Here is a 25,003-nt window from a genome sequence, read left to right on the forward strand (position 1 = left end):
TGAAGTTTGTTTTCTGTTATTTATAAAGTAAATGCAGAGATGAGGTGAGTGCAAGGGAAAATCAGCAGCTGGGAAATCATCCATAACCCCTCCCCCTAGACCAATTGTCCTTTGCTAGTGACCTTATCCTTAATAATAGGTCACATTTATTATATTCCCCTTGTCAGGCCCTGGAATAGCATGCAAGCCTATCATTTCTAGGAAATTATCACAAAGGATGGCAGACACTGAATCACTGACCCTCTCACCTGTTAATTCTTCCTTATGGAATCTGTTAATCCTGCCTTCTAATATAATATATTACCACTTAATTTTATTTACTCTGCTTTTAAGCCAATACTAATCTTAACTTCATTAACAGGTTGCAATTTTCCCCTAAAGGCAGTTTACAATAGTGTGTGTCATGACCTCTTTTCAGACATGACCCACTTATGGCTGCTCGCTGTTGTAAACTGTCTTCCATGGTTGTAAACTGTCATCCATGGTTCATTCAGTGCCATATCATTACTATCAGGGTATTCTAGGAATGGGGAGGGTGAAGGATGTGTGTATATTTGTGTCCATTTGAAAATGCTAAGGAGTGGGCTTACTAGGGAGTTTTTTGCACAGGGGGGAAAAGACGACTTACCTTTCCCAGTTTGAATCCTCTTCTGGGATACAGTCAGATATTCTCACACCAAAAGAACTCCAAATTCGCTACCGATGCTGCCAGCCAAGTGTAGCCAAGCTGCAGCCTGGCTCCCAGGCATGCTTCAGCAGCCATTTTTCAAAGCCAGGAGCTTTCCACTCAGCCAGCAGCATCGGCTATGAATTTTGAGTTCCTTTGATGTGATAATTACTGGCTGCATCCTGGAAGTGGATTCAAACCAGGAAAGATAAGATGGATTTGTTTTGCTATGCAAAAAACTCCTAGGGCAGGACCATTCTAAGGCTAAAACCTGAGACCTCTTTGTAATGTCTCAAGAGGCAGGTGCTGGTGGTTTTACAAAGGAGGTGTTATCAAGGGAGACAGTTTGCAATGCCAATAAGCATGTTGCATTAAACATCAATTACAAGGGTTGCTGGATCTCAAAGCCTGGGCCTGGGCTCCAGTTTTTGTGAGTTTTCTTCAGTCAAGAGACAAAGATGCAAATTGTCTAGTTTGTGGGGGAAAGACCCAAGTAGGTTTGGGCCCATAACTTTCCCATTCAGTTCTGTTGGTGGATCTTGGGGTCACAGTAAAAACAATGTAGACCTTGGAAATCCAAAGCCCACCTACCATTAGTATACACAATAGGTGTATACACACCAGCTGCCAATAAGCAGATGCCCATCAAAGATCAAGTACCTATCTTCGGTTTAAGTTTCTTCCTTCCTAAATTTAACACTACCTTACCTTTGCAAAGTATATTATGTTTTACAGAAAGGAGATATTCAGGAAGTGTATTAGTCCACTTGCCATTCATTTAAGGACAAGATCTCATCTCATTCTATTCCATTCATCATTCTGCTAGCTACTTGAACAGACTCCAGCATTAACCCTTTGGAATGCCAGTCCCCTGTCATGTTGTATAAAAGCAACCTATCACCCTTCTTGTACGGTATGGAGGCCCACACCATCAATTATTAAATAATTCTGATTTCACTGAAACAGATATGTAATTGCAGCCTGTTTTTATATAAATCTGTGTCTTTAAATTAAACATTTATGCCGAATATACAATAGACAGAAAAACATGGGGATACGTCCAACTCTAATGAAAGTTTAATTGTAATGTGACAGTGTTGAGTTTACAGTAAGTGCAGAGTGGAGATAGAAAAGAGACAGTGCTTCCTGCTATTTAAGCCTAAGTTCAGAACACTTTTATCTAGGCGTTTGTAAAAAAAAAGAATGTGCCAGAGAGTGGATGTCTATATGCTGGAGGCTTGACTTCTAATATTTACTTAATACAGTTTTCTGCAGCATACAAATGGACAAGGAGACATTGAGTGATCCATGCAGCTTGAAACAAATGGAACTAGAAGAGATAACCAGCAAAATATCAGATCTAGACAAGTGGAGGAAGATCTTTAGTCTTCATGGGTAAGGTCTTCTCTGTTCATGCTTCTTATGTGTACCAATAATTAAATCACTTGAAAGGCTACAGTCCCATGGAAATGACCATAGGAATTTAGTTATGTTTGAATAAAAGTGCATAGAATTAGAAAGCCCATATTATGCTCCTGTCATTATGTATGGTAGTGATGTTGTTTGATGTGACACTGTACTTTGTTTTGGTTTTTTTCCCTTTGCTTGTTTTGTAAGCTGTTCCTTTGTTCGATTGGCATTCCTAGCTGATTCAGCTGTATGTTTTTTTTTCCTTCTTTCCATTCAGGTTGGAAATCAGTCATACTACCCATCAGGTAATTCTTCCCTATATTTTTATATGTTGTGATTTTGCCAGTTGTCAAAATCAATTGCTTTTCACAAGATTATTTCTGTAAGAAAGCAAACTCTAAAAATTAAGCATAATTGAAGATCTATTCATATATATCCTTTTCACCATCCAACTTTTCAATATATTTCAGAGGCAGTCTCATAATACGATTCTCTGTACAATACAAGGCAAATAGTAGTTTTCAGGGGGGAAATCAAAAATCACTTCTTTATCAATGTTCAAATTCATGAACAAGTATAAAATAAATACACTGAGATATTTATTTCCATAAAACTTTAAACTGTGCTTTGCAGTCTATACAAGGCTGCTACAATATATAATTAGGCTTACCTTTTTAAAAAGAAACTTTAGCATGGCCTGACATACAAAAAGCTTTCTGATCCACATAGTGCTTCTCTGGATGGGGCAAATGTGCTGGGAGGTTGTAGTGTTTGTTTCTGCAGTTCTTAGGATTTTTTTATATTAAATATCCAAATAATGTTTCTCTTGTCCTGAACTATTCCAATTCCCAGCATCAAGTGCAACATTTTTCCACCCTTGCATAAATTTCTTTTTAAGACCATTATATATTTGAACAACAACAACAAACCACTCCTTTTCCTCTCCTTCTTCCTTTCTGTCTTTCTTCCTAATTTTTTTAAAGTTATAGTGCATCAGAGCATCAGTGAAATTGAACTTTTGCACTATAATGCTATAAATGAAAAAATTATTTTGTCCTTCAAACTATCAGACCATCTCAGCAAACCATACAGGTTTTTTTAAAAAAAAAAAAAAACTTTGAAAGAACCCTAGTGCAGATCCAAAAAAATGGCTCCAAACATCCCTCTACAAATCTGAATGAATGCCCATGGAGGTGACAACAAGCAGCAAAGCCTATCAACAGCCATGGAGCAATAGGTGAGGACCCATGTTTCTTTAGACTACTGTGGAAGAGCCCTTAATCTATATATTCCAGAGCCTAGAAATTCACTTGTTTATTCAACTAGAACTCTCAGAATTCCCTAGTGGCTGGAAGAATCTGGGAGACACAGTAAAAAAAGAAAAGTATAATGGTTCTGTGTTTTGCTCCTTGCCTAGAAACATTTCATTGTTTTAGGAGGATAACACACGGGGGAAATCCTGTGCAAAAACAGGGGTTTTCCCTGGAAGAAGATTAACCATCCATTATGAAGCCAAGCCCTCCCTCCAGTCCATCTGCCTTGGTCCAGGCCTTGGAGGTAGAGAGGAACTGCTGGACCTCTTACCCTTTCCCTCCACCACTCCCTTCTCCTTTTGTGTCATGTCTTTTTAGATTGTAAGCCTGAGGGCAGGGAACCATCTAATTAAAAAGATTGTATGTACAGCGCTGTGTAAATTTACAGCGCTTCATAAATAAAGGTTAATAATAATAATAATAGTTTAAATTGGGGGGGGGGGGAATCCACAAAAGTTGAGTTAACACACGTTTAACAATGACTTGTGTGAAAATCAACCCACTTTTGCAGGTTTTTTTCTACCTTTTGAATCCTATTTTTGCATGGGATTTCCCCCTTGTAATAAATTCCCTAATTTCATGGGCACATAGACCACTCCTATTTGCATGTTTTGTAAACCAAGAACTATAGAATCAAAAAAGGTGAATGCTATCTTGAAGGTCATCCACTCTGACCCCCTACACAGTTCAAAATCAACAATCTAGAATTCAACTACAGCGTGCTTGACAGTTGAGCATACAACTTCTGCTCTATATCTCCAGCCAAAGAGCTGGCTGCCATACTCAAGGCACTGTCCCACTGTCAAACAGATGATAAAGAGAATGGACATTATCAGACAAGGGAAATTGGAAGTATAATCCAATGGCAATCTGAACGTAATCATGGGGCTTAACGTTATTGCGTCATAGACTACCACACGCAATTTCAGGCAATGGGAAGTCAGTCCAAACGCAATCATGGGGTTTCACGTTATTGCATGAGAGGTGATCACATGCAATTTTGGGCAATGGCAAGCCATTTTCAGGCCATGGGAAGTCAGTTCGAATGCAATTTGAATTCATGCAAATTCGCTGAACTTGCGAATTCACGTGAATGCGTTCTGGCCCCACTTTCTTTTTATTCGAAATTAAGAGAAATTCCTCCCATGTGAGAAACTCCAATAGTTCTCCCAAAGTGTAGCCCAAATCTGCTTCCATATGCTTTCTACCCACTGATTCTAGTATTGTCCCCCAGAGCAACAGAGAACATGCCTGTTCCATCTTTTGCACAACATCCATTCAATTGCTTTAAAACATTTTGTCTTCTATGTTATGCCTTTCCTTAATCTTCACCAGGCTTAGACATATGCATCTTCTTAAACCTTTCTGCAAAGAACTCACATAGACCCTTTGAGAACATGCAAAGACTTGTCATTATGTATCAGGGTTTCTTTTATCCCCATCACCCTTCATTTGTTTCCTCTCACAGCAAGAACTACATACCCTCCAACTGTCTCAGTTTGGCAGGGCCAGTCTTGATCAATTCTCTGCCTCCCACTCTTTCAGCTGCTTTTAAAGTTGTCCAGTTAAGCTTATTTTAATGGCTGCAAACTGAGTTCAAAATGCAAAAGAAGTCCAGACTTAATTAATGCAATGAGGGGAGAAGAGAGGATAGGATGCAATTTTGTCCTTCCTTGTCCCCAGCAAAAGCAAACTGCTGCAGCTTCTAGCATGTGTCTTCTTCATCTTTAATGACTTTTGCCATCTTGACAACACTCTGATGTGACTTGGTCACATACATCCTGGGTTCTGTCTATGAAATGTTGGAGGCTATGGGACTGTTGCCTCAGAATCCACTTCTAGGATCTTTAAAAAAATTTCATCTTCTTCAGATGAAGAAGTTATTACAGTTAAAACAATGGCGAGTTACAGACCACCAAAAAATACGTATGGAATACGTATTAGGGTTAGGAAGGGGCGGTGCTTCCGCACCCCCCTAACCCTAGTACGTATTCCATACGTACAACATGGCGGCGCCCCTTCCACATGGGGGCTGCCATGTTTACGTATCGGACACATAGCGTCCAGACGTGTCACGGCACCTATGACATCGTGAATGCGCCAGCGGCGCCTTGCGACGTCACAGAGGCGCCACAAGAAGGAGCTCCATTTTGGAGCTCCTTTTTTGCTCCGCGCGGGAGCCACGCGGTGTGGCTGCTGCAGCTCCCGCATGGAGCAAACGGCGGCAGCAGCAGACCGCCTCAAAGCGGCAGTCTATAACCCGCCACTATATGTGCAAAAAGTTATCTTTTTTAAAAAAGTTAAATAATAATAATAATAATATTTATTTTTACCCCGCTCTTCAGCCAAGACTATCAGAGAGGCTTACAATTTGTTAATTAGACATTTCCCTGCCCTCAGGCTTACAATCTAAAGAGACAAGACACAAAAGGAGAAGGGAATGGCAGTAGGGAAGGGGGAAAGTCCAGCAGAACTGCTCCTCCCTCAGAGGCCTGTTGGAGCTGGCTTGTCTTTCTCTCCTTCCAAATGGTGGATGAAGGGAGGGCCTTCTTCTTTTCAGGCAAGACCTGTTGGAGCTGCCTTGCCTTCCTCTCTCTCAAGATGGTGGATGAAGGGAGGGCTTTCTTCTTTTCAGGCAATAGAGAATCATATTAAAATATTTCAAACAGCACTAAATACATATATAGAATGAGAGACTTATGCAGCACAAGCCATTAAAAGGCCCTTTTGCCATACCTAGTTAGACCAAAGGCCTGTTTAAATAAAAAGCTTTTTGCCTGCCAGGAAAAAAAAAAATCATGGTGGGGAAGAAAACATGCCTCTCATGGCCATTGAGAAGACACTGTTCTGCAACCTCATCAACTGTGCAGGTGATGGTGATAGGTCAGAGAGAAAGCCCTCCCAAGAGTATCTTAACATTTAGGCACACTGGTATTTACCTTAGAGGTTTGACTTAAGAATGTCGAGAGCTTTCAAGATGCCTCCTGAACACTGTCTCCCAGTATAGGATTGCTAAATGAAAAAGTCTTGGTCATAGCCAGTGTGGTATAGTGGTCTGACTTGAACTAAGACTCTATAATGGGCAAAGTGTAGCCCTCCAGATACTGTTGGACTAAAACTCCTAGCAGCACTAGCCAATAGAGCAAATGATGAAGAATGCTTGAAGTTGCAGTTCAACAACATCAGGAAGGCCATACTTTCCCTATTAAGCTCCAGTTAAAAACACAGACACAAAGATTGCTGAAATACTGGCAACCTTATCTCACTGTGTGTGTGTGTGTGTTGGGGGAAGTTAGTTTAAATTCATCTGCCTTCTGTGTGCAAAGTAGAAGGTTCTTGCATGGAGAAAAAGACCCAAAATAGATTCGGAATTGCAAACTCAAAAGTGGTATTTTCACACATAAAATTGTCACTACTGCTGCCAGGTGACTACAGCTCCCATTTTTGCAAAGCGGCCAGCTGAGCGCAGCTGGGACCCAGGTTGTAGTCACGCGGTGGCAGCAATTTTACATGTGATAATACCCAATTTTGAGTTTGCAATCCCAAATCTATTTTGGGCGGGTCTTTTTCTCCATGCGACAATCTCCGTAGTTTGCCTCGTTAAGATATACCAACCATCTATTTAAACATAATTTGTTAGTATCAAGCAATGGCAACTTCCAAACCTTGGAAACAGTGCGTTTTGAATGGGTAGTTTTTCAATTATATTGAATTGTCAGGCAATTAAAAAGTAAATGGAAGAAATGTTGACAGAATGGATGAAAAGCCACTATGAACCTGTTTCAGAAACTGTGACAAAACAACATCCCATACAGTATGTTAGAATTTGACCTACATTTTGTGTCACCCATGTACATCAACTACACCTCAAACATGTAAAATTATTACCCACTTGCAGGAGTTTTGTGTTTGTTTTTTACTAATCACAGACAGGATTTTATAATCAACCCAGAACATAGGAATCAGAAAGGATTTTAAAAAAACCTATTAACATATGGGGAGAAAAAAAGGAACCTTTCTAGATTTCTCTATGTAGGCTAGGTTTTATATCTTTATTTCCAGTCTTTTCTTTAGATCTGTAGTTTTGACAAGGGCCATTTAATTTCTAAACCTGAACAAGAGCTTCTGTTAATGTTAAGCTGGGAGACTGAGCCAAGGCAGGTCTACTTTTCAAGTCTCACCTGTCACTAAGTAATTTCCCTGTGACGACTTTCATTCTATTGGTGAGCGATGGATAGGGGACCAAAGCTGCAACAGGTCAAAAGATGGGTTGATTCCAAGTTGAGTTACATAGAAATATTGCAAGAGGAAGTAAAGAAGAGTCAACTAGTAAGTAAGAAAAGTGTTTGCCATTTTATGCCACAGAAAAGAAGTCTGCCCTCCCTTTTTGTGTCAGGTGTGTGAGTTGGGAGGGTTTTCTTGGCTGATTAACTGTCTTATATAAAATCAATCAGTCAATCAATTATATGCCACAGTACAATAAATAGAATGTTAAATGAACAAGATGTTTGGCTCTGAAGTCACCTTGACAGCTCAGTCAGCTACGTTTCATTGGCACTACTTTCAGTGGTCTTTTCTTCTGGGAAAAGGTACTAAAAGAACAGCTCTACTTCAAAAAGGATCAAATTATCAATTGTTAAACTGTTCTCTCAATAAAGCTCCTAGTGCTCCTTGCCTTTAAATGTCAGTCTGACACTGTTTTAAGATTATGTATTGCTGTAGAAGAAAAGAAGAACTTATGTTCTTGACAAACCATTTTGAAACAACAATAAAAACCTTTACCTCTTTGCAGATAACAGACAAAACATATTGTTAAATATAAGATTTTTCTACAGGTTATTTTTTTTGGCTCAGGGAGAACACGTATTATAAAAATAAATGAGAAAGGGGAAAACATGATAAGGACACGATTAGGAATATTGCTGTACTGCCTGGTTTCTATCTGTCTACCTATTTATATATTTTACTACAGAAGTGCCAAGACCACAAACTAGATGATGAGAAGGAAGACACAGCTGGGGCATCTCAAACTGCCAGCCCCCTAAAACAGAGCCGGTTTCCATCCAATATTATTTATTCAATCCCCAAAGCTCTCATTGTCTCATCGAACCTCGGCGGACAGCCTATCACACTGGAAATGGCTGCGGTAAGCAGACCTTGTCAATTAAGTATGAGATGAAATTTAATCTTGCCAGAATTAAAGAGACACAGAAATCTTATCCAGGAGCACTATTGGAATCAGGCTCCAGTTTGCTACACTTGTTAGAAGGAAGTAAAAAGGAATATAATGAGGAATGAGTTTGGACTTCAGAATGCATTTCAAGAATGCTAAGGTTCCTTTGATACATACAACTGATATTACATTCCTTGTAGGGCAATAACAATACTGATGTGATGCGATACTGTGACTTGTTTAGTTCTAATCTATTGCTGCTTTTTATAGTCCTTGTAACTTCTGCAAATACCAAACATTCATTAAAAAATAGACTAATAAGATCAGAGTGTGGGGAAACTTACCTTTTTCATTGCAGTTCCCAAAATCTGCCAAGCATATGCCCAGTCCCCATGCTGGTTGGGCAATTCTAGGAGTTCTGGTCCAAAAATGTAGATTTTCCAAGCTCTGGTAAATAGGATGGAAGAGGCATAGAAAGATCTGTGTATCTCAAGCCAGAGGTAAAGCCATTAAAAATGTAACTATGCTAATTGCAGACATTAGGTGTTGATGCAGTGCATCACAAACTTTCCCAAGCACTGGAAAAGAAGTCGGCTTGGGAAATATTGCTTCCCTGTGTTAGGACCAAAAGACATGACATGAGAGACCCATGATGAGATTTCCTGACTTTTAAAAAGTAATAATGGTAGGCTTTGTTTTTGAATATAGCAACGGCATTGCAAGCACAGGTATTTAATCTTTTGCATTGTTTCACTGACCTAAAACTGTAATTGGTTTTATTAGATGCTAGTACCCTATAATAACTAGCAATTTGGGGAAGTACAGGTAAGCAGGTATCCCCACAAACACCAAGGTGGCTTATAATAGCTTTCAAAATGTTCTGGAAATGATATGGAGGGTAATAAATGCCTCCTTCCCCAGTGGTGTTTCTCCAAGGGCAACCTAACTCACTTTGCAGCTTGAGGGAATGAACAAGATGGTACTCTATCCATTCCAGACATTGACCTGACAAGCTGCAGCAACTTCAGGATTAGTGGCAGAACAAAATTCTCACCTCATCAGAATATGGAAGTTCATATTCTAGACCAGTAGTCCCCAAACGGTGCTCTTTAAGGGATCTTGGACTTCAGCTCCCAGAATCACAGAGTATTGGCCAACATGGCTGAGGCTTCAAGGAGATGAAGTCCAAAAGGGCACAGTTTGGGGATCACTGTTCTAGACTATGCCTTTGTCAGGACTCTAACTTTTGTTGTTGTTGTTGTTTTGTTTTGCACAATGCTATTTATATGAGCAGCAGTGTAAGATTGATGATGATTATAATGATGATGATGATAATGATGATGATGATAATGATGACGATGATGACAACGGAGTGGACTGGAATAAAAATTGTTAATATGCATACACTTCATTTTAATAACCATTTATTTGTCAAATCACCTCTCAAAGCAATTGGTGCCTTTTGTGACAGTGAATTCTATTCGTTAATTATGTGTAGTGTGAAGATGCTGAGGATAATGTTTTGTCTGTTCTGGATTTCCTGTCAGTCAATTTAATTGGATGATCCCAATTCCTAGAATGAAAGCCAGGTTATGCGGAGAACTTATCTTTAACCACACACTTTTCACATCTGCTTAAGGCAGCTGTAGAAAATATATCCCAATCAATTTTCATTTTAAAAAAATTAAAATTCATTAAAAATATTAATGAATATTTTTGATAAGAGTAGGTCTGTGACACATTGGGGACCATAGCTATCTATGCAGTGTTCTTTTTGTTCAAGGATGGTAAGAACCTTCTCTCTAACCACTTCCTTGACACCATGCCCAGTTTTGTAAACATCTATGGCCCAAAAGGCAAAGTTGATGCATGGTGAGTTATAACTCACACTTATTTCTGTTGGAGAATGTGACAGTAATGAATCTCAAAAGGTAATGAACTTGGCAAGACAAAAGCTGAACTTCATCCAGACTCATACTCAGACACACACACAGTCTAGCAGACAAAGAAAGAATCTCACTCTTCTTTGTAAATCACATTAAAAGTTGTTTTATTAACAATATTTGTGTACAATCAAATTCATGGTCTAATGGAAGAGAGAGAGAACAGAAAATGATTGCAAGATAGAGTGATGCAGGAAGAGAGAAAATGTGCTAAAGCAAACCTTGTTTAAGAAAGCAAACATGCAAATTAACAGTGAGTGAGGAACACAAAGTTGCTAACTTTAACAGTTTCTTCATGCATACACTAGAGAAAGGAGGAAACAGTCCTGGTAAATAATCAGGAGACAAAGGCTAGAAGCCTGCAATTGTTTGATGAAAAATACCATTGCCAGATGAAAAATACCATTGCACATTTGGTTTCCAAGGAAATCTTAATGGGGAAGAGTATCTGTTGACATGTTAAGGCTGTAACTCATGTTCAGCTGTAGATTGGTAAACAAATCAACATATGCCAAAAGAGCTACAAGCCAGCAATCCAATTCTAAGGAGAATGAGCCCTGGATAAATGCTAAAACTTCTGAAACATGGTCGGACCTATCAGTTAGACAAATGGAGTGAAGATATAACATTACCTTTCTTTTTAAAGAAAAAAAATTAAATTTTATTCTTTCCATTTAAAGGAGCTACGAAGGATGTTGTTTGGAAGCACATTCCAAGTCTTCAGCTATGAATGGAAACGATCACACTTCAGATTCCATGATCCATATACAGACTTGGCCTACGCTTTAGAAACAGACAAGGTAACACTCCTCTAGTCAGGCAAATTTAAGTTTATCTTAAGTTTGGGATGTTCTGGCATTTGTTGCTATAGCTGGATATAGATATCCAATCAATGTTTCTGTTGCTGTGGGCTATTTTCTGGCAATTCCAGCATGAGCTGTAATATTTTATTTCTACCCTTGAATGGTTCGGGGTTTTTTAAAATTCTGAGACATATTGGAACTAAACATCTCTTTCTTCTTTCTATCACTCTCTTTTTAGAGTTATTGTGCATAATTGCATCATGAAAAGGTCAGTTTTGTAAGATAAACTTTCTAAAAATTGCAAGACAAGCTGTGAGCAACTATGGCTGATACTTAATGCATAATGTTTAATGACATTACCAGGGGCCATTCCTCAATCTCAGATTTGGGAAATTATCCTTCAGACCATAGAAACATCTCAGCAAATCATGTGGTAAAAGAAAAAAAATTGGAAGAGTGCTAATGCAGGTACAAGAAATCAAAAACAGTCCCCTAAAAAAATAAAATGAGTGGATGCAGAGGTGGCAATGATTGGCAAAACCTGGCAAAACCACAGAAGTTACATTGCAAAAGTTCACACTTCTTTAGGCCAGTCTGAAAGAACCCAGTGTCAGTCCTTTTAATACACATGTAAATAACAGGATTGTCAGTTCAGAATTGTCCCAGGCTTTGTGGTATTCAAGCCCAAATCTGAGACTTAGGAATGGCCCCTGATAATGTCATTAAGCATTATGCATTAAGTACCAGCCATAGTTGCTCACAGCTTGTCATTTAGACACACAGAAAGACTGAAAGAGAAAGAACCTATTTTACTGTTGGAAATTAAGACAGAAGCCTTAAGGGGCTGTTCCTAGATCAAGGTGAAATGTAGTGAGTTTCCTCTCTCACCTACTGAGGGACGTGTGACAAAGAACATTTAATATCATCTTCTGCCTTCTAGCCTGTGGTGTTGAGTAAGCTCTGGTGCAACAAGGACTAAGAGGTATGAAGGAAGCTAACTAAATACATAAGGCCCCCTAAAGAGTCTTTCTGAGACTCCAGCAATAAAGCAATTCAGCCTCTCAAATTGTAGCAAACTATTCCTCTCCTAGCCAAGCTGAAAACTACACACAGCCCTTTTCTCTTATCTGTAGCTGAACCCACCAAAGTTGGAAAATTTGCACCTTTGACTGGAGATGACCCATAAAAGCTAGAGATTCAGGGCCAGGCCCTGATATCTGGCAACCCTAATAAATACTTTTTCTGGATCCAGGTGCTCTGGGCTAGACTTCACTTGCCAGAATATTCTGGGGTGCCCGGGGAGTACTCTGGCCCCAAATCCCACCCTTACCTGCTGTCTTTTGCTGTGGGTTTTCAGCTCTCACAGCTGCTTTCACATGTGGTCCCCATTCATTGCCTGGCTCCACTGTTGAGATCAGAACAAGGTGCCTAGCCATGTTATCAACAATGGTCTCCTCATTCTGACCTCGGAGTGACTCACATCCACAGTGGCAGTGCCAGGTGGTTCACAGGGATCACAAGTGAAGGCAGTTGTCACTGCAAAGAGAGCCAAAACCCTGCAGCAAAAGGTGAGTTATTTAAATGCAGGGTATTTAATTGGGTGCATGTGTCGTGAAGACAGTCCACACCAGATTTGAAATTTGGGCCCTACGTCAGGTAAACAGAAGCCATGGGGAATGAGCCCAGGGGAAATTCAGGGTGATTTGCTCATGTGGACAAGCCCTGCCAGGCCGGCTATATACTTGGTGAATACACCTGGTGAGGACATGTAAGAGGGTCTCCCCAGTAGGTGTCCCAGGCTGGGGAGTCCTCTTCCACAGGAGGCTAGGCCACCCACCACTACCACCCTGCTCTCCTTCTGCTGATATGTAAGGACTTGTAGAAAGATCTTTTAACTGATGGCAGAGGTTGCTGTACTTTTCTTCATACTGTTATGTTTTAAAATATTTTGTTTTAAATCAGTAGTGTTTTAAAAGAATACTTTGTTTAAGCATTTAAAGCAGAACTTGAAGTTTCAGATGTGTTTTCCAAAGTCCCTATGTATAATATATGTTTGGGGGACTCCACGCATGCTTAAATTACACACTAACATAAGTAATCAGTTGGCCTAATTGTCACAAGGAAATTCACAAGTGCTTTGTTGCAGGGAGGAGCAGTAGCAGTTCAGATGGCTGTTCAGGTGAACATCATTAAATTCTTATTGTTTATACGAAACCAAGAGGAAAATGTACACATTCAAAGGTAAGGAAGTATTTCTGAAGTTGAATGAAATGCTCATTCATACCCTTTTAAGTGTGACGTTCCAAAATGTGGATTCCATCTTGTTTTTGTTCACCATAGGATATAATGGTACAATCTAGTTGTATAGGACACCGTCACACTAACCTGTTGCCTAAGGTGACATGCACATGGAGAAGTAAGCCCAAACAAACTTTGGACTTACAAGTTATCCCATTACCCCCTCTTCTTGGAACCAATGTGGAGTTTAATAACTTCCCCTTCTACTTTTAATTAACTATAGTTTACCATTACTTCCAAGTGTCCTGATTTGTCAAGGACAGTCCTTAATTCTCTATTGTCCCACTTTTCCTGCTACTTTTTAAATGTTCCAGTTTCTCTCTCCTCCCCCCCACTTTCCTCCTTTGATCTCAGCATATTTCAGTTGCTACACAATGAATTCGAAGTACAAAAGTTGTTTGCTCAGCAGAGGGGAGTTGGTTAGATTCAGAAAATTCACTATGGTTACTTTCAGGAAATCAAATTCAGAAACTATGATTGACGTTGGCATGCTTGCAATAAACCATAGTTAGTGTTCACCACAGTTTCCCACTCCAAACAACACCAAAAACTTCAGCTAAACAGAAATGAAATAAAAAATGTGAAATACATGGGTTTAGTGTGTTTTGCCCACAGTAGCTTGTGCACAGAACCATTGGACGCTGGCCAGGTGACACCATTACCTCCAACTGTTTCTAGAAACTAGTCCCAAACTGTAATGCTTCCAAAGTGTAGTCATGCCAGTGAAGCCATTGCCTTCCAAGGATATCGACCAATAGTGGTGTCATTAGGGTTGGTGTCACCTCAGTGCAATAACTCATGCTGTCACCAGATGCCACAGTTGCCAACCCCTTCTGAATCTGGCAAGGGTGCTGGGTGAGTGGGGAAAAGAGGTGACTCTTTTTCACCCTGCCAGAAGCCCTGCCAGACCTGGAAGGCAGCCTCTTCCCACTAGCTGCCACTGGTGAGGGTAGGTGCTGCCACCATCAAACAGCTCCTTCCAGTCTGGTAAGGGTGCTGACTAAGCAGAAAAGGGAGGCAATTCTCTTTGCTTCCCAGCCTGCAGCCCTGGCAGACCTGGAAGGTAGCCTCTTTCCACTGGTCGTCGCTAGTGGGGTGGGCTGCTTCTGCTGGCCAGCAGCCTCTTCTGGGTCAGGAGGAGCTGCTGGGCAAGTGGAAAAGGGCACTCCCCACCAGACCAGAAAGAGCCACTGAGTAGCAGTAGCAGCCCACCCACATCAACGGCGACAGCCAGTGGGTGGCAAAGTGACCCCAGGCTGGTGGCCAAGGCAGTCTTGGGATGCACAAAAGTGACTGCCCTACTGGGTGTTCACACCACCCTGAAGTGTCATCTAGTTCAGTGCACATCCCCTTATTTATTAAAGAGTTATTTAATGGCCTCTTGATGTGTCAATGTGGTTTCCATCACAGTTTTTATCTGGTTTGCATTATAGTTTATGTGAAATTAGCCAAAAGGATCAAGAAAAGGCTCTTGCAGCAGCTTTGGCAGATATTCTGTGGACAGCAGGGGAACATCAGAAAGCTACTGTCTGTCTGGTTACCAGCGATACCTATTTTACTCCAAGCATAGATTACAAAGTGGATCACTTTACTGAAAGAGTGAGTAAAGAAAGCCATCTTTATTTATTTACTGAAAAACGGTTTTGGAAGGGAGGGAATATTTGGCTTGGTTCCCAAAGGAAGGAAACAGAACACTTTAGAAAGGCATGCAGTATTGCATACATTGAGCGACAAATTCACCACTACAAGACATGGTGATGGCTACCAATGTGAATGCCTTTAAAGAGTACCATGAATGGTACTGTCAAATAACAATTGCTAGTTGTAACAAAAGGATGCTTTCTCCAGGTTAGAGCTAAGAAATATATTATTTATTAGGTCTAACAAATTTGTTAGAGCGAGCAAATATGTTAATACTAGATGTATATTTTGCTGGAAGGATGTACTGTTCCCCTTTCTTTCTTCTGGGGCTGCCAGATGCATCTAGTTAACTACTATGGGAAACAGGATGCTTCTCTGATCTGGCAAAACTTTTCCTCTGTTCCTTACCTGTCGTTGTTGTCCATCCCTCTTCCTAATTTTTTTATGTGATCGAGGTTCAAAGTATGGTAAGCATACCTCAGAAAGCAGGATGGAGATTTGTGGCTTGTCAGGTCCAGGCAGTGAGTGAACAGGAAAAGCAACAGCTGCTCATAGAATTCTTAATGTTTATTTGTAGGTCCAGCTGTTTGACTTTGTTGAGAAAGACATAGCCCAGCAGTTTCTCTATGATCACATACACTGTGTAAGTGGATGCTATATAGTGCAAATGTGTACTTGTTGCTTTTAGTTGTAACTAAAGGAAGAATTGCACATAGTAACTCATAAGTAAGTATGGGGTGGATATACTGGGGGTGCAAAATTAGGGCATTGTCCTTAAAATAAGACTTCTGCCCCCATTAAATTTTCCTTCACTCCACAAATTTACAGCATTGCACCAAGTTCGATGCTGAAAAATCTTCACATCTACTTCTTTGTGTGTTCATATTCTTCTGGTAACTTTGCCTGCCCCTTTTCTTCAGATGTCTAAACTGTATTTCTAAATGCTCAACTGAAGTCTAAAGTTACTGAAGTGCTAGAAATTTGGGACAATACCCTCATAATGCCTCTCCCCTAATAGCTTCACCCCATACCACTGTAGCTGGCAAGACAAAAGTGTGCATAAGATTGCAGCCTTACTATTATTCAGTCGTGTTATAAAATCGATCTGTATTAAATTCTGATCTTTTTTTTTTTTTTTTGGCTAGTAAACTTATCATGTATTCGACACATTGCTCCCTCCCTAGCTACAGTGAGATCGACAGGACAGAAGCAATATATGTCTGTCAACATAACCCCAACTAACATTTATCATTCTTTTTTTTTTAATCAGCTGAAATGTGAAGGAAGTCATGGAGTGATCTTATTTCTATATAGTTTACTTTTCTCAAGAACATTTGAAAGGTAAATAAAATGTGTGAGCTTTTAATTTGCTCAGAAGGCCTTCTACTGTGGTTCCCATTGTGTGGGATGTTCTATTGAAATCAGGGAGGCTGTGTTTCCATCCACAACTGAAGACCTGTCTGTTTATCCAGATGTTTTCCAGTTCCCTTTCCTAACTGATAACTCTATAGTCACCTCTGGTTTTAATGAAAAGTTTTATTGATTTTGTTGGTGCTGGTGTGTGCCTTCAAGTTGTTTCTGACTTATGGCAACCCTAAGGCCATATCATGTTTTTTTTTCTTGGGAGCTTTGTATTTTTATTATTTTATCCTTTTAGCTACTGTTTTATCATATCTGTATTTACTGTGAATCGATTTGAGATTTTTTAAAAAAAATAATGAAAAGCAGCAGCTGTCCCTCTGTTTCTGCAGGGGATCCATTCCGGACCCCCTCCCACCACAAAAATGGAAAATTGCTTATATTCAAGCGCCATTGGCTTGAATGGAGGCAAGCCTAGTCGGGAATCCACAGGCGCACGCTGCAGGAGTGTGCCCCATTTTGTCCGCCTCCATTTGCTGCCCGCGAATGAGCAAGAGACGTAGACTTCAAGTCCATGAAAATGGAGGGGCGACTGTATATATAAATGTGGTTTGAACATTGGACTTCAACTCTAAAGATCAGATTCAATTCCTGCTTGGCCAGGAAAACCCATTGGGTGACGTTAGCTGACTTACACACTCTCGGCCCCCCAAAAACCCATGAAGCCTTAGGTTTGCCATAAGTTAAAGAAAAAAAAGACTTAAAGGCACATAATAACATATGTATAAATGTTTCCAAATAGCTAAATAATTTAGTAACATAAATCTAGATTGAATAATTTAGTTTAGAGTTAATAATTTAGTCACTGAAATTTAAATTTGAGTTAAGCATGATGGTTGAGATGGTAGGAGATTTAGTGCAATACTGATATAAGGTAGCCAGGGAGGATCATATGGGGATAGGGCCTTGGGTCCTGCATGAGGAGAAAGTAAAGATAAAAAAATAAATAAATCACTCCAAATTTTCTTTCTTCAGATGATGATAGTGATAATGATGATGGATAATGCACTGATGTTAAATTTCCATTTTAAATAATTGGAGTTTCTTTGGTTTTCTTTGGATAGGCTTCAAAAAGACCTAGACTTCACTACAACACATCTATTACAATGCAGGCTTGGAAACTTCATCTGTCGACAAGTAGGTTTGTATGTGTGACATCTGTTTTATGTAAACATTTTTCTTAAGTATACATTGCTGGTTTTGCTCCGTTATTAATCAGTCATGATAACTGAGGAAACATTAAAAGAAACCACCAGATTTCAGATATGTGCAGCAAGCAAATGCATTACACAGATCTCCTGTGTAATCTGAGTGATCTGCACAATTATGACTTTACTGTATGTTAATATCTATGCAAATCCTACAAGAAGTTAAAGTTCAAATAAATAATATAGGGGAAGTTAAGGTAGTATTCAGGGATCTCATTGCACACTAAGGCTACTCCCCTTCTTGGCCATGTGAGGACCAGATACAAAGGGTAGTAAATGACAGGCAATAAAATTTCAGCTCCATTATCAACAGAAAACTAAATCCTTTGAGATCCAGGCTATATCTGTCCTGTGTGAGACTCAGAGGGTGTTCCCACTTGCCTATAAAGCGGATCATGAAACGAATTAAGAGGTGTCGTTCCCACTGATGCCCGAATTAGTTCCTCAATGCCCTGGAATCGTTTCCACTGTAATTCGATTCAAAATCGAGTTATATCGTATAATTCGAATTAGACGCCTATTATTATTATTATTATTATTATTATTATTAACCTTTATTTATAAAGCGCTGTAAATTTACACAGCGCTGCCTATAAACCAGTTTAAAAAAATAGTAGGTTATAATGTGGGTTATTTTTAAAGTGGGGTACGATTCGCTGTATCCAAATGGTAACGACAAGGGTGTCTGATGCGGGAACCTAGAGATGGGAGGAGCAGCGCTCAAGGGGCTGGCCTGGGGGTGTCACCCTCTTTGTTCTCTTTCTGCATCGCCAGCACCATTTTCTTCCATTCACATAGCCTTTACCTCCCCTCTGCTCCTCGTTCATAGACCAATGTGTGAGGAGAGCCATTGAACACAATTTTAACTATTCTTTTTTCTTTTTTCACCTCTGCCTGAGCGCCTGAGCAGCAGATGGGCTTTGCAGAACATCCCTGCTTGATCGCCCCCCAGACAGCCCAGGGAGCAATGGGGGAGGCAAAGGGACTTTGGGGAAAGGGGGCTCCTTCCAGAGGAACTATGGGATGGGCTTTGCAGGACATCCCTGCTTGATCGCCCCCCAAACAGCAATGGGGGAGGCAAAGCGATTTTGGGGAATGGAGAGCCTGGACGCCCAGGGATCTGAGGGGGGTAATGAAAACGATGGAAAAAATTCAAATTATTCCCGGAACATAATCCGAATCAGAATCACGCCAATATAATCCATTTTATCTGCCAAGTGGGAACACCCCCAAAATGCCCCTTTCTTGGGCAGAAAACACTGAACCTTTTGAAAAGTCTCGAAAATGTTATACAGTATCTGGAAAAACTTACGTTGCCAACTGTAGTACAAATGAAAGAGTTTAACCTTTGTTGGAGTTAGAACTACAAAGAGTTAAGTTCTAGTCCATTACCTTCCTTTTGTTAAAGGTTTCCCTGTTGTTGATAAATTTAATATCTTAAAATCCAGGAAATATATTCAGAGATAACTGTATTGTCCATGCCGAAAAATACAACAGAATACAAAATGTACCCCTAAAAAATGATACCTTTATTGGACCAACTCTGTGTGTGTGTGTGTGTGTGTGTGTGTGTGTGTGTGTGTAGAGTTTGGATTTTGTTGGGTGTTGCTGAATGGCCAACATGGCTACCCCTGAATATATTCCCTAGATTGAGGAAATGGAGCAGTGCTCTTCCTAAAAAATTAAATCTTCTCCTTTCCCATGGCTACTTTGAAGTAAAACAACAACAACAGTTAGAATGTATAAGTTCAGAATTTGAATCAGACCTATTTTGGCCTTCATTATCATTTGTTGAATGCTTATTCTTGAGCTCAGGTGGTGAACTGCTACCTGAAACTGTAATTTGGGTCTTTTTTAAAACCCTTCAGGCACTTCTAAACATCATTTTAACAGGCAGAGCTAGTCCACATGTGTTCAATGGGTTCCAAAAACTGGACACTGAAGGCAACATGCAAAAGGTACTGCATGGAGTTTTATCCCGTAGTGATGTGGGGTACTTACACTGGAGCAAGGAAGAGGTGGAACATTACAGAGTTCTACAGGTAAGATAAACATTTGGGTAGATTCTATTGGCTGGAGAAATCTGGGAGCTGTACTTAAATAATTTTTCTAAGTTTATGTTCTTACTCACTTAGAATAAAAGAGTAAAATCTGGTCAAGGATAAGGCATAGCAGAGAAAACATTTAGCAAGGATCTTCAACAAGGCCCTTGCATTTTCCAGTAAATAATTTTTTGTTGTTAAATTGTGCAGTTTTCATGATTACTTAGGTGTGTAGTAACTGTGTGGGAAAACATATTTGCCATTTGCATTTGTACATTACACTAAGCAATAGCTTACATTGATCATGCTTTGTTGCTTTAGCCATAAATTGCTCTATGGTTAACAAACAAAATAACCTTATCAATTGCCGTTGCCGTTGGGCGTTCCAATCGCATCCTCCCTCCATTCCAGAGGGCGGGATTTCTGAGAACTGTTCTAAAGCATTCCCTTGTGCAGTAAAATACAGTTTTGTAGTGCAACGGGCCCGTTTTAGGGCCCATGCGATAAACTTCACAGTTTGGGGGTTGTCACTGAAACAAGGGAGTTTAGGATCTTGAAGATTCATAGCCTCCCCCATTTTCATGCCTGTAAATTGATGTGTTCTTCCCCTTCATCTCTACATAATGGAGTTTATCAGACAAGGGAAATTGGAAGTATAATCCAATGGCAATCTGAAGGCAATCATGGGGTTTAACGTTATTGCATGAATAATATGTTGTTTAATTACTTTTTAAGGGGGGAGGGAAATAAACTGTTTTTATGCTGTATGTTATTTTAATGCTGTAAACCGCCCGGATTGGTTCGCCATAGGGCGGTATATAAATAAATTTATATATATGTTATATATAACAAATTCGGGCAATGAAAAGTCAATCCGAACGTAATCATGGAGTTTCACGTTATTATGTGATAGACTGCCACGGTCCACATGCAAATTCAGGCAATGGCATGCTATTTTGGGGCAATGGGAAGCCAGTTCAAACGCAATGAGCATTCATGTAATTTCACTAAACTAGCGACTTTATGTGAATGCGTTCTAGCCCCACTTTCTTTTCATTCGAAATTAAGAGAAATTCCTCCATTGTGATAAACTCCAATGAGGCAAACTGCTTAGGAGTCCACTGCTGTGCAAGGAGAATTTCTGCCTGTGGCCCTTCTTCTCCACCTTTGGAAAGAGGGTTGTAGTCAAAGCATCCAGTGCCTGGAAACATGATTCCTCTCTTAGTGGCTACACCATAGAATGAGCACATGTTCTCATAGCCATAGAAGGGACAATACCACATATATCTATATCATCTGTATTGTATAGATATATATGGCAGTTATTTTCAGATCCTTATTTAATGTCAGAATTGAAAAGTGCTACAAAAGCTACAAAAAATGAAGAGTGCTTTCTGAAGTTGAAGAGTTTTAAAAGGCTGGCTTCAAAGCACATTTTTAAAAAGAAAAATCTTGTTTTATTACTTGAATGGGTAAGAATGACATCTTTTGTGCCCTAGGTTGGTAGTATGATGAAGACTCCTAAATTGCCTATATGGTTGTGTAATATCAATGGAATGTACAGTGTTCTTTTCAGCACTAACAGATTGCTCTTGTCTGACTGGAAAATGGAACATCTCTTTGACTTGTATTTTTATAATGGTCAGCCCTCATTGAAGAGAACTGTACATCTGACAATAGGTAGGTGCTTGCATTTGCTGCAAGAGGACTTTTCAGTGAATTAACTTGTCTCTCCCTACCCAGTATTATATGACCATGGAAGCCTTTTTTCACAAAATGATGCCTAAATCCATTTTTGCACATTTCCCCCATCTCCATAAACCATATAGAGGAAAACAGAGGAAAAGCTGCATTGATTTGAATTAACCTTCTGATTTTTGAACTGATTCTCATGTATTGTATTGACAGTATCCAGAAGTGATCCATGCCACACTAAAAGGTGTTTTTAAGCAATCCCTAGATGAATCACACACATACAAAAAGACCATGAACACAGCTCTGTCTGAGAGTGGAATGGAAAGAATGCTCCAGTGATTAGGGGCAATAACATTACTAAAAAAGAAGTACATCCCTGGAGAAAATTCTGAAAGTGTTGTCAGTAGGGTTGTAAGTGAACATGTGGATAATTCAATCATTTTAGACCATATAATCCATTAACATCTCTCTCTCTCTCTCTCTCTCTCTCTCTCTCTCTCTCTCTCAATTGCTCTCTTTGTGTCTCAGCATTCAATGTGTTAAGAAAATGAAAAAATTGAGTGCATCTTTTCTGAAAAGCATGTACAGTAAATGTGGATATGTGGGCCCCAAAATGTGGGTCTGCAAGATCACATAATCACCCAACACATTGCCAGTTTTATTCTTATGGTGAGTGGGGTGAGTGGCAATGAGATTGTTATGGCAAAGGTGCCCATGTGGGGTGGGCAACTATGGAATGCTAAGTTCTCTGGAAATCTTGGAGGTCCTCACACACCCCACTGTATTCCCCTGCCCCAAAATTTAAAGATGTGCCCAAACACCCTTTACCATGGAGTTTATCACACATGGCTTTTGAACTGCCATAAAAGTTAGATAATAGTACCTTTGGTGCTATTTTATAAATGCTTAATAGCAATGCCATTTCCCTCTCATTAATGCTTTGTCCTGAAAGTGTAGTTAGTCCACACCTTGCAATGATGGAAAAACCTGTCAATAAACCCTGGTAAATTACTCTTGTAACGTCAGTATGGGGTGCATGGAGTGCGGACTGTAGCGGGTGACACCTCAGAGGGGGATGTCACCCGGTGCACTGGTGAGAAGCAATTACCTTCTGGGTCTGGCAGCTCTGCTGGGCAGGTAGTAAAGCAAGTGGTCTCCCTCTCCTGCTCACCCAGCAGTTCCACCAGAGCTAGAAAAGGCTGTTGAAGAGAGGATGGAGATATTAAAAAATTATCCAGACCAAGTGTCAAATCTACTAAGTATGCCACTGCTAATTCTGTGATTCTAAAATTTTTGTGTTACCATTCAGTTATGAAAAGAAGAGGAAAGCCTTGTTTATGACATTTTAGTGATCTGTTTAAAGGTGTTACTGAACCCTGAATCTTGTTTCTACTTGTGGATCGCATGGCTACTTTTTTAACCTTGTTACTCCAACTAATACTGTACTGTGTGATGATTCAGGGCTTACTGCATTACTTTCAAGCTATGTGCATTCTGGAAGCTCATTTAATAATTTGGGGCCTCTCCTTTCTCAACCAACAGGGTTGTAGTGAAGATAACATGGGGAGGGGGCATAGAATTACATACCCATGGTGCTCTCAACTAAATCCAACTGGAAACATGCATCTCTCTCTCTCTCTCTCTCTCTCTCTCTCTCTCTCTCTCTCTCCCTCTCCCTCTCCCTCTCCCTCTCCCTCAGTCTCCCACTGCTTTACCATATCTTTAATATTTGTTCTTAAAACTGCAGGCCCTGAGCTGAACTGAGGCTGTAGAAAGGGAGAGGTAGAGTTTCACCCTTTCCTTTTTTACAATTTCTTCCATAACCTGCCCACCCCCTGTTGCTGTTTGCCCCAGAAATGAAGCTGCTATTTACCTTGATTTGGGCCCAGTGTTGTCCTAGAGAGAAATACAGACCACAGAAACATAGGATAGCTTGGGAAGAATCAGAAAAAGAATTTACAGTGGTGCCTCGGGTTACGAAATTAATTCGTTCCGCTGTCAATTTCGTAACCCGAAAGGCTTTCGCAAGCCGAATCCCCATAGGCGCTAATGGGGAAAAGCCGCGATTTGGTGTGAAATCGCGCAGAAAAGCACCAAAAGTTTTTTCGTAACCCGAAAAAACTTTCTTAACCCGGAACAATAATTTCCTATGGGTTTTTTTCGTATCCTGAAAATTTCGTAACCTGGGTAATTCGTATCCCGAGGTACCACTGTATTTGATCCAAAGTTAGTCACATCCATTGTAATGATATCTAACAAGTGACAGTGATTTCAGCAGATCTGGTTTAAGTAAGATTATATCTGAATCAATTCCATAGTCTGGAGCTTCTTTTTTGTATCAAACAGAATATCTACACATTGTTTTTTCTTCTTTCAGACACTCATTCGCATCACTGGGAAGGAAACCACTGTGACGAGGACAGTGACCCAGAAAAAAGATTCCCTTCTGTGGAGATGGCAATCCGAACTAAGTGGGAGGGTGCTGCCATCAACTGGAATGGGACAGTCCCATTCTTCTGATGAAGATGACTATGGACATGGTTGCAGTCCAGACATTTATCTACCACCTCTCTTCATATGAACCTTGAAATCTTAGTGGGTGGGGGAGGAACAGTAGGAATAGGAGCAGAAGGAGGGTCTGAACAGTGAAATAAAATTACTAGCTTGAATTTCATTTCCATTAGGTGGTTACAAGATAGGCAAGACAACTCATTCCAGACACATATACACATTTGTTGTTGTTGTTGTTGTGCCTTCAAATAATTTCCAACTTATGATAACCCTAAGGTAAATCTATCACAGGGTTTTCTTGGCAAGTTTCTGCAGAGCAGATTTGTATTACTATGAAATACAGCTTCTTCTGCCAGTTGTGAAGTCATATCTTCGAAGTATGTTTCCTGTGCTAGATATATGATCCATGTGAAATAACCTAAGGACAAGCATTTGATACCTGTGGGTACTGAACACCAAAAGGTGCTGGTGGGAATATGTGGGACTACCTTCCATTACAGGCACACTGACCATGTTCCTGGTTGATTGGTGAGCACCATAAATCTGAAGAGATTAAGTGCTCCATATTTATGCCTGGTTACAAAATGTGTGGAATAGAGTTAAATGTCAAGTAGGCATACCGAATGTTGGAAATGTCAGGATTAAATCATGACATTGACCTTTTCATATATTCACAATGGTCTGATTTCTGTCAATGAAAATTAATATTATTTGAGCAGCAAAGCAAGGCTGCACAGTCTATCCATCCCAGTCCAGAGGTCCTTATATGTTGGCAATCCTTTCCTCAGCAACACATTTGTTATCTTTTCTAGAATTTATTAGTACTTTCTATATTTTAGTTTTGCAAGAAACGTGAAAAAAAATTGGAATTAAAGGATTT

General features: G+C 39.9%; 1 protein-coding gene across 1 annotated transcript; it reads left to right on the forward strand.

Annotated features, from left to right (window-relative positions):
- The first annotated feature begins 1,991 nt into the window (after window positions 1-1,991).
- MINDY4B (MINDY family member 4B) lies at window positions 1,992-24,280 on the forward strand. Its single transcript, XM_089507721.1, has 12 exons — window positions 1,992-2,062; window positions 2,355-2,382; window positions 8,366-8,536; window positions 11,187-11,306; window positions 13,456-13,550; window positions 15,041-15,206; window positions 15,826-15,891; window positions 16,519-16,589; window positions 17,732-17,804; window positions 19,744-19,917; window positions 21,417-21,597; window positions 23,990-24,280. Exons 1-12 carry the CDS (start codon window positions 1,992-1,994, stop codon window positions 24,130-24,132), a joined length of 1,359 nt encoding a protein of 452 aa, XP_089363847.1. The 3' UTR covers window positions 24,133-24,280.
- The last annotated feature ends 723 nt before the right edge of the window (window positions 24,281-25,003 follow it).

Source organism: Sceloporus occidentalis, unplaced genomic scaffold, assembly GCF_023333645.1.
Source record: "Sceloporus occidentalis isolate IW3139 unplaced genomic scaffold, rSceOcc1.0.p SCAF_2, whole genome shotgun sequence".
Taxonomy (NCBI): domain Eukaryota; kingdom Metazoa; phylum Chordata; class Lepidosauria; order Squamata; family Phrynosomatidae; genus Sceloporus; species Sceloporus occidentalis.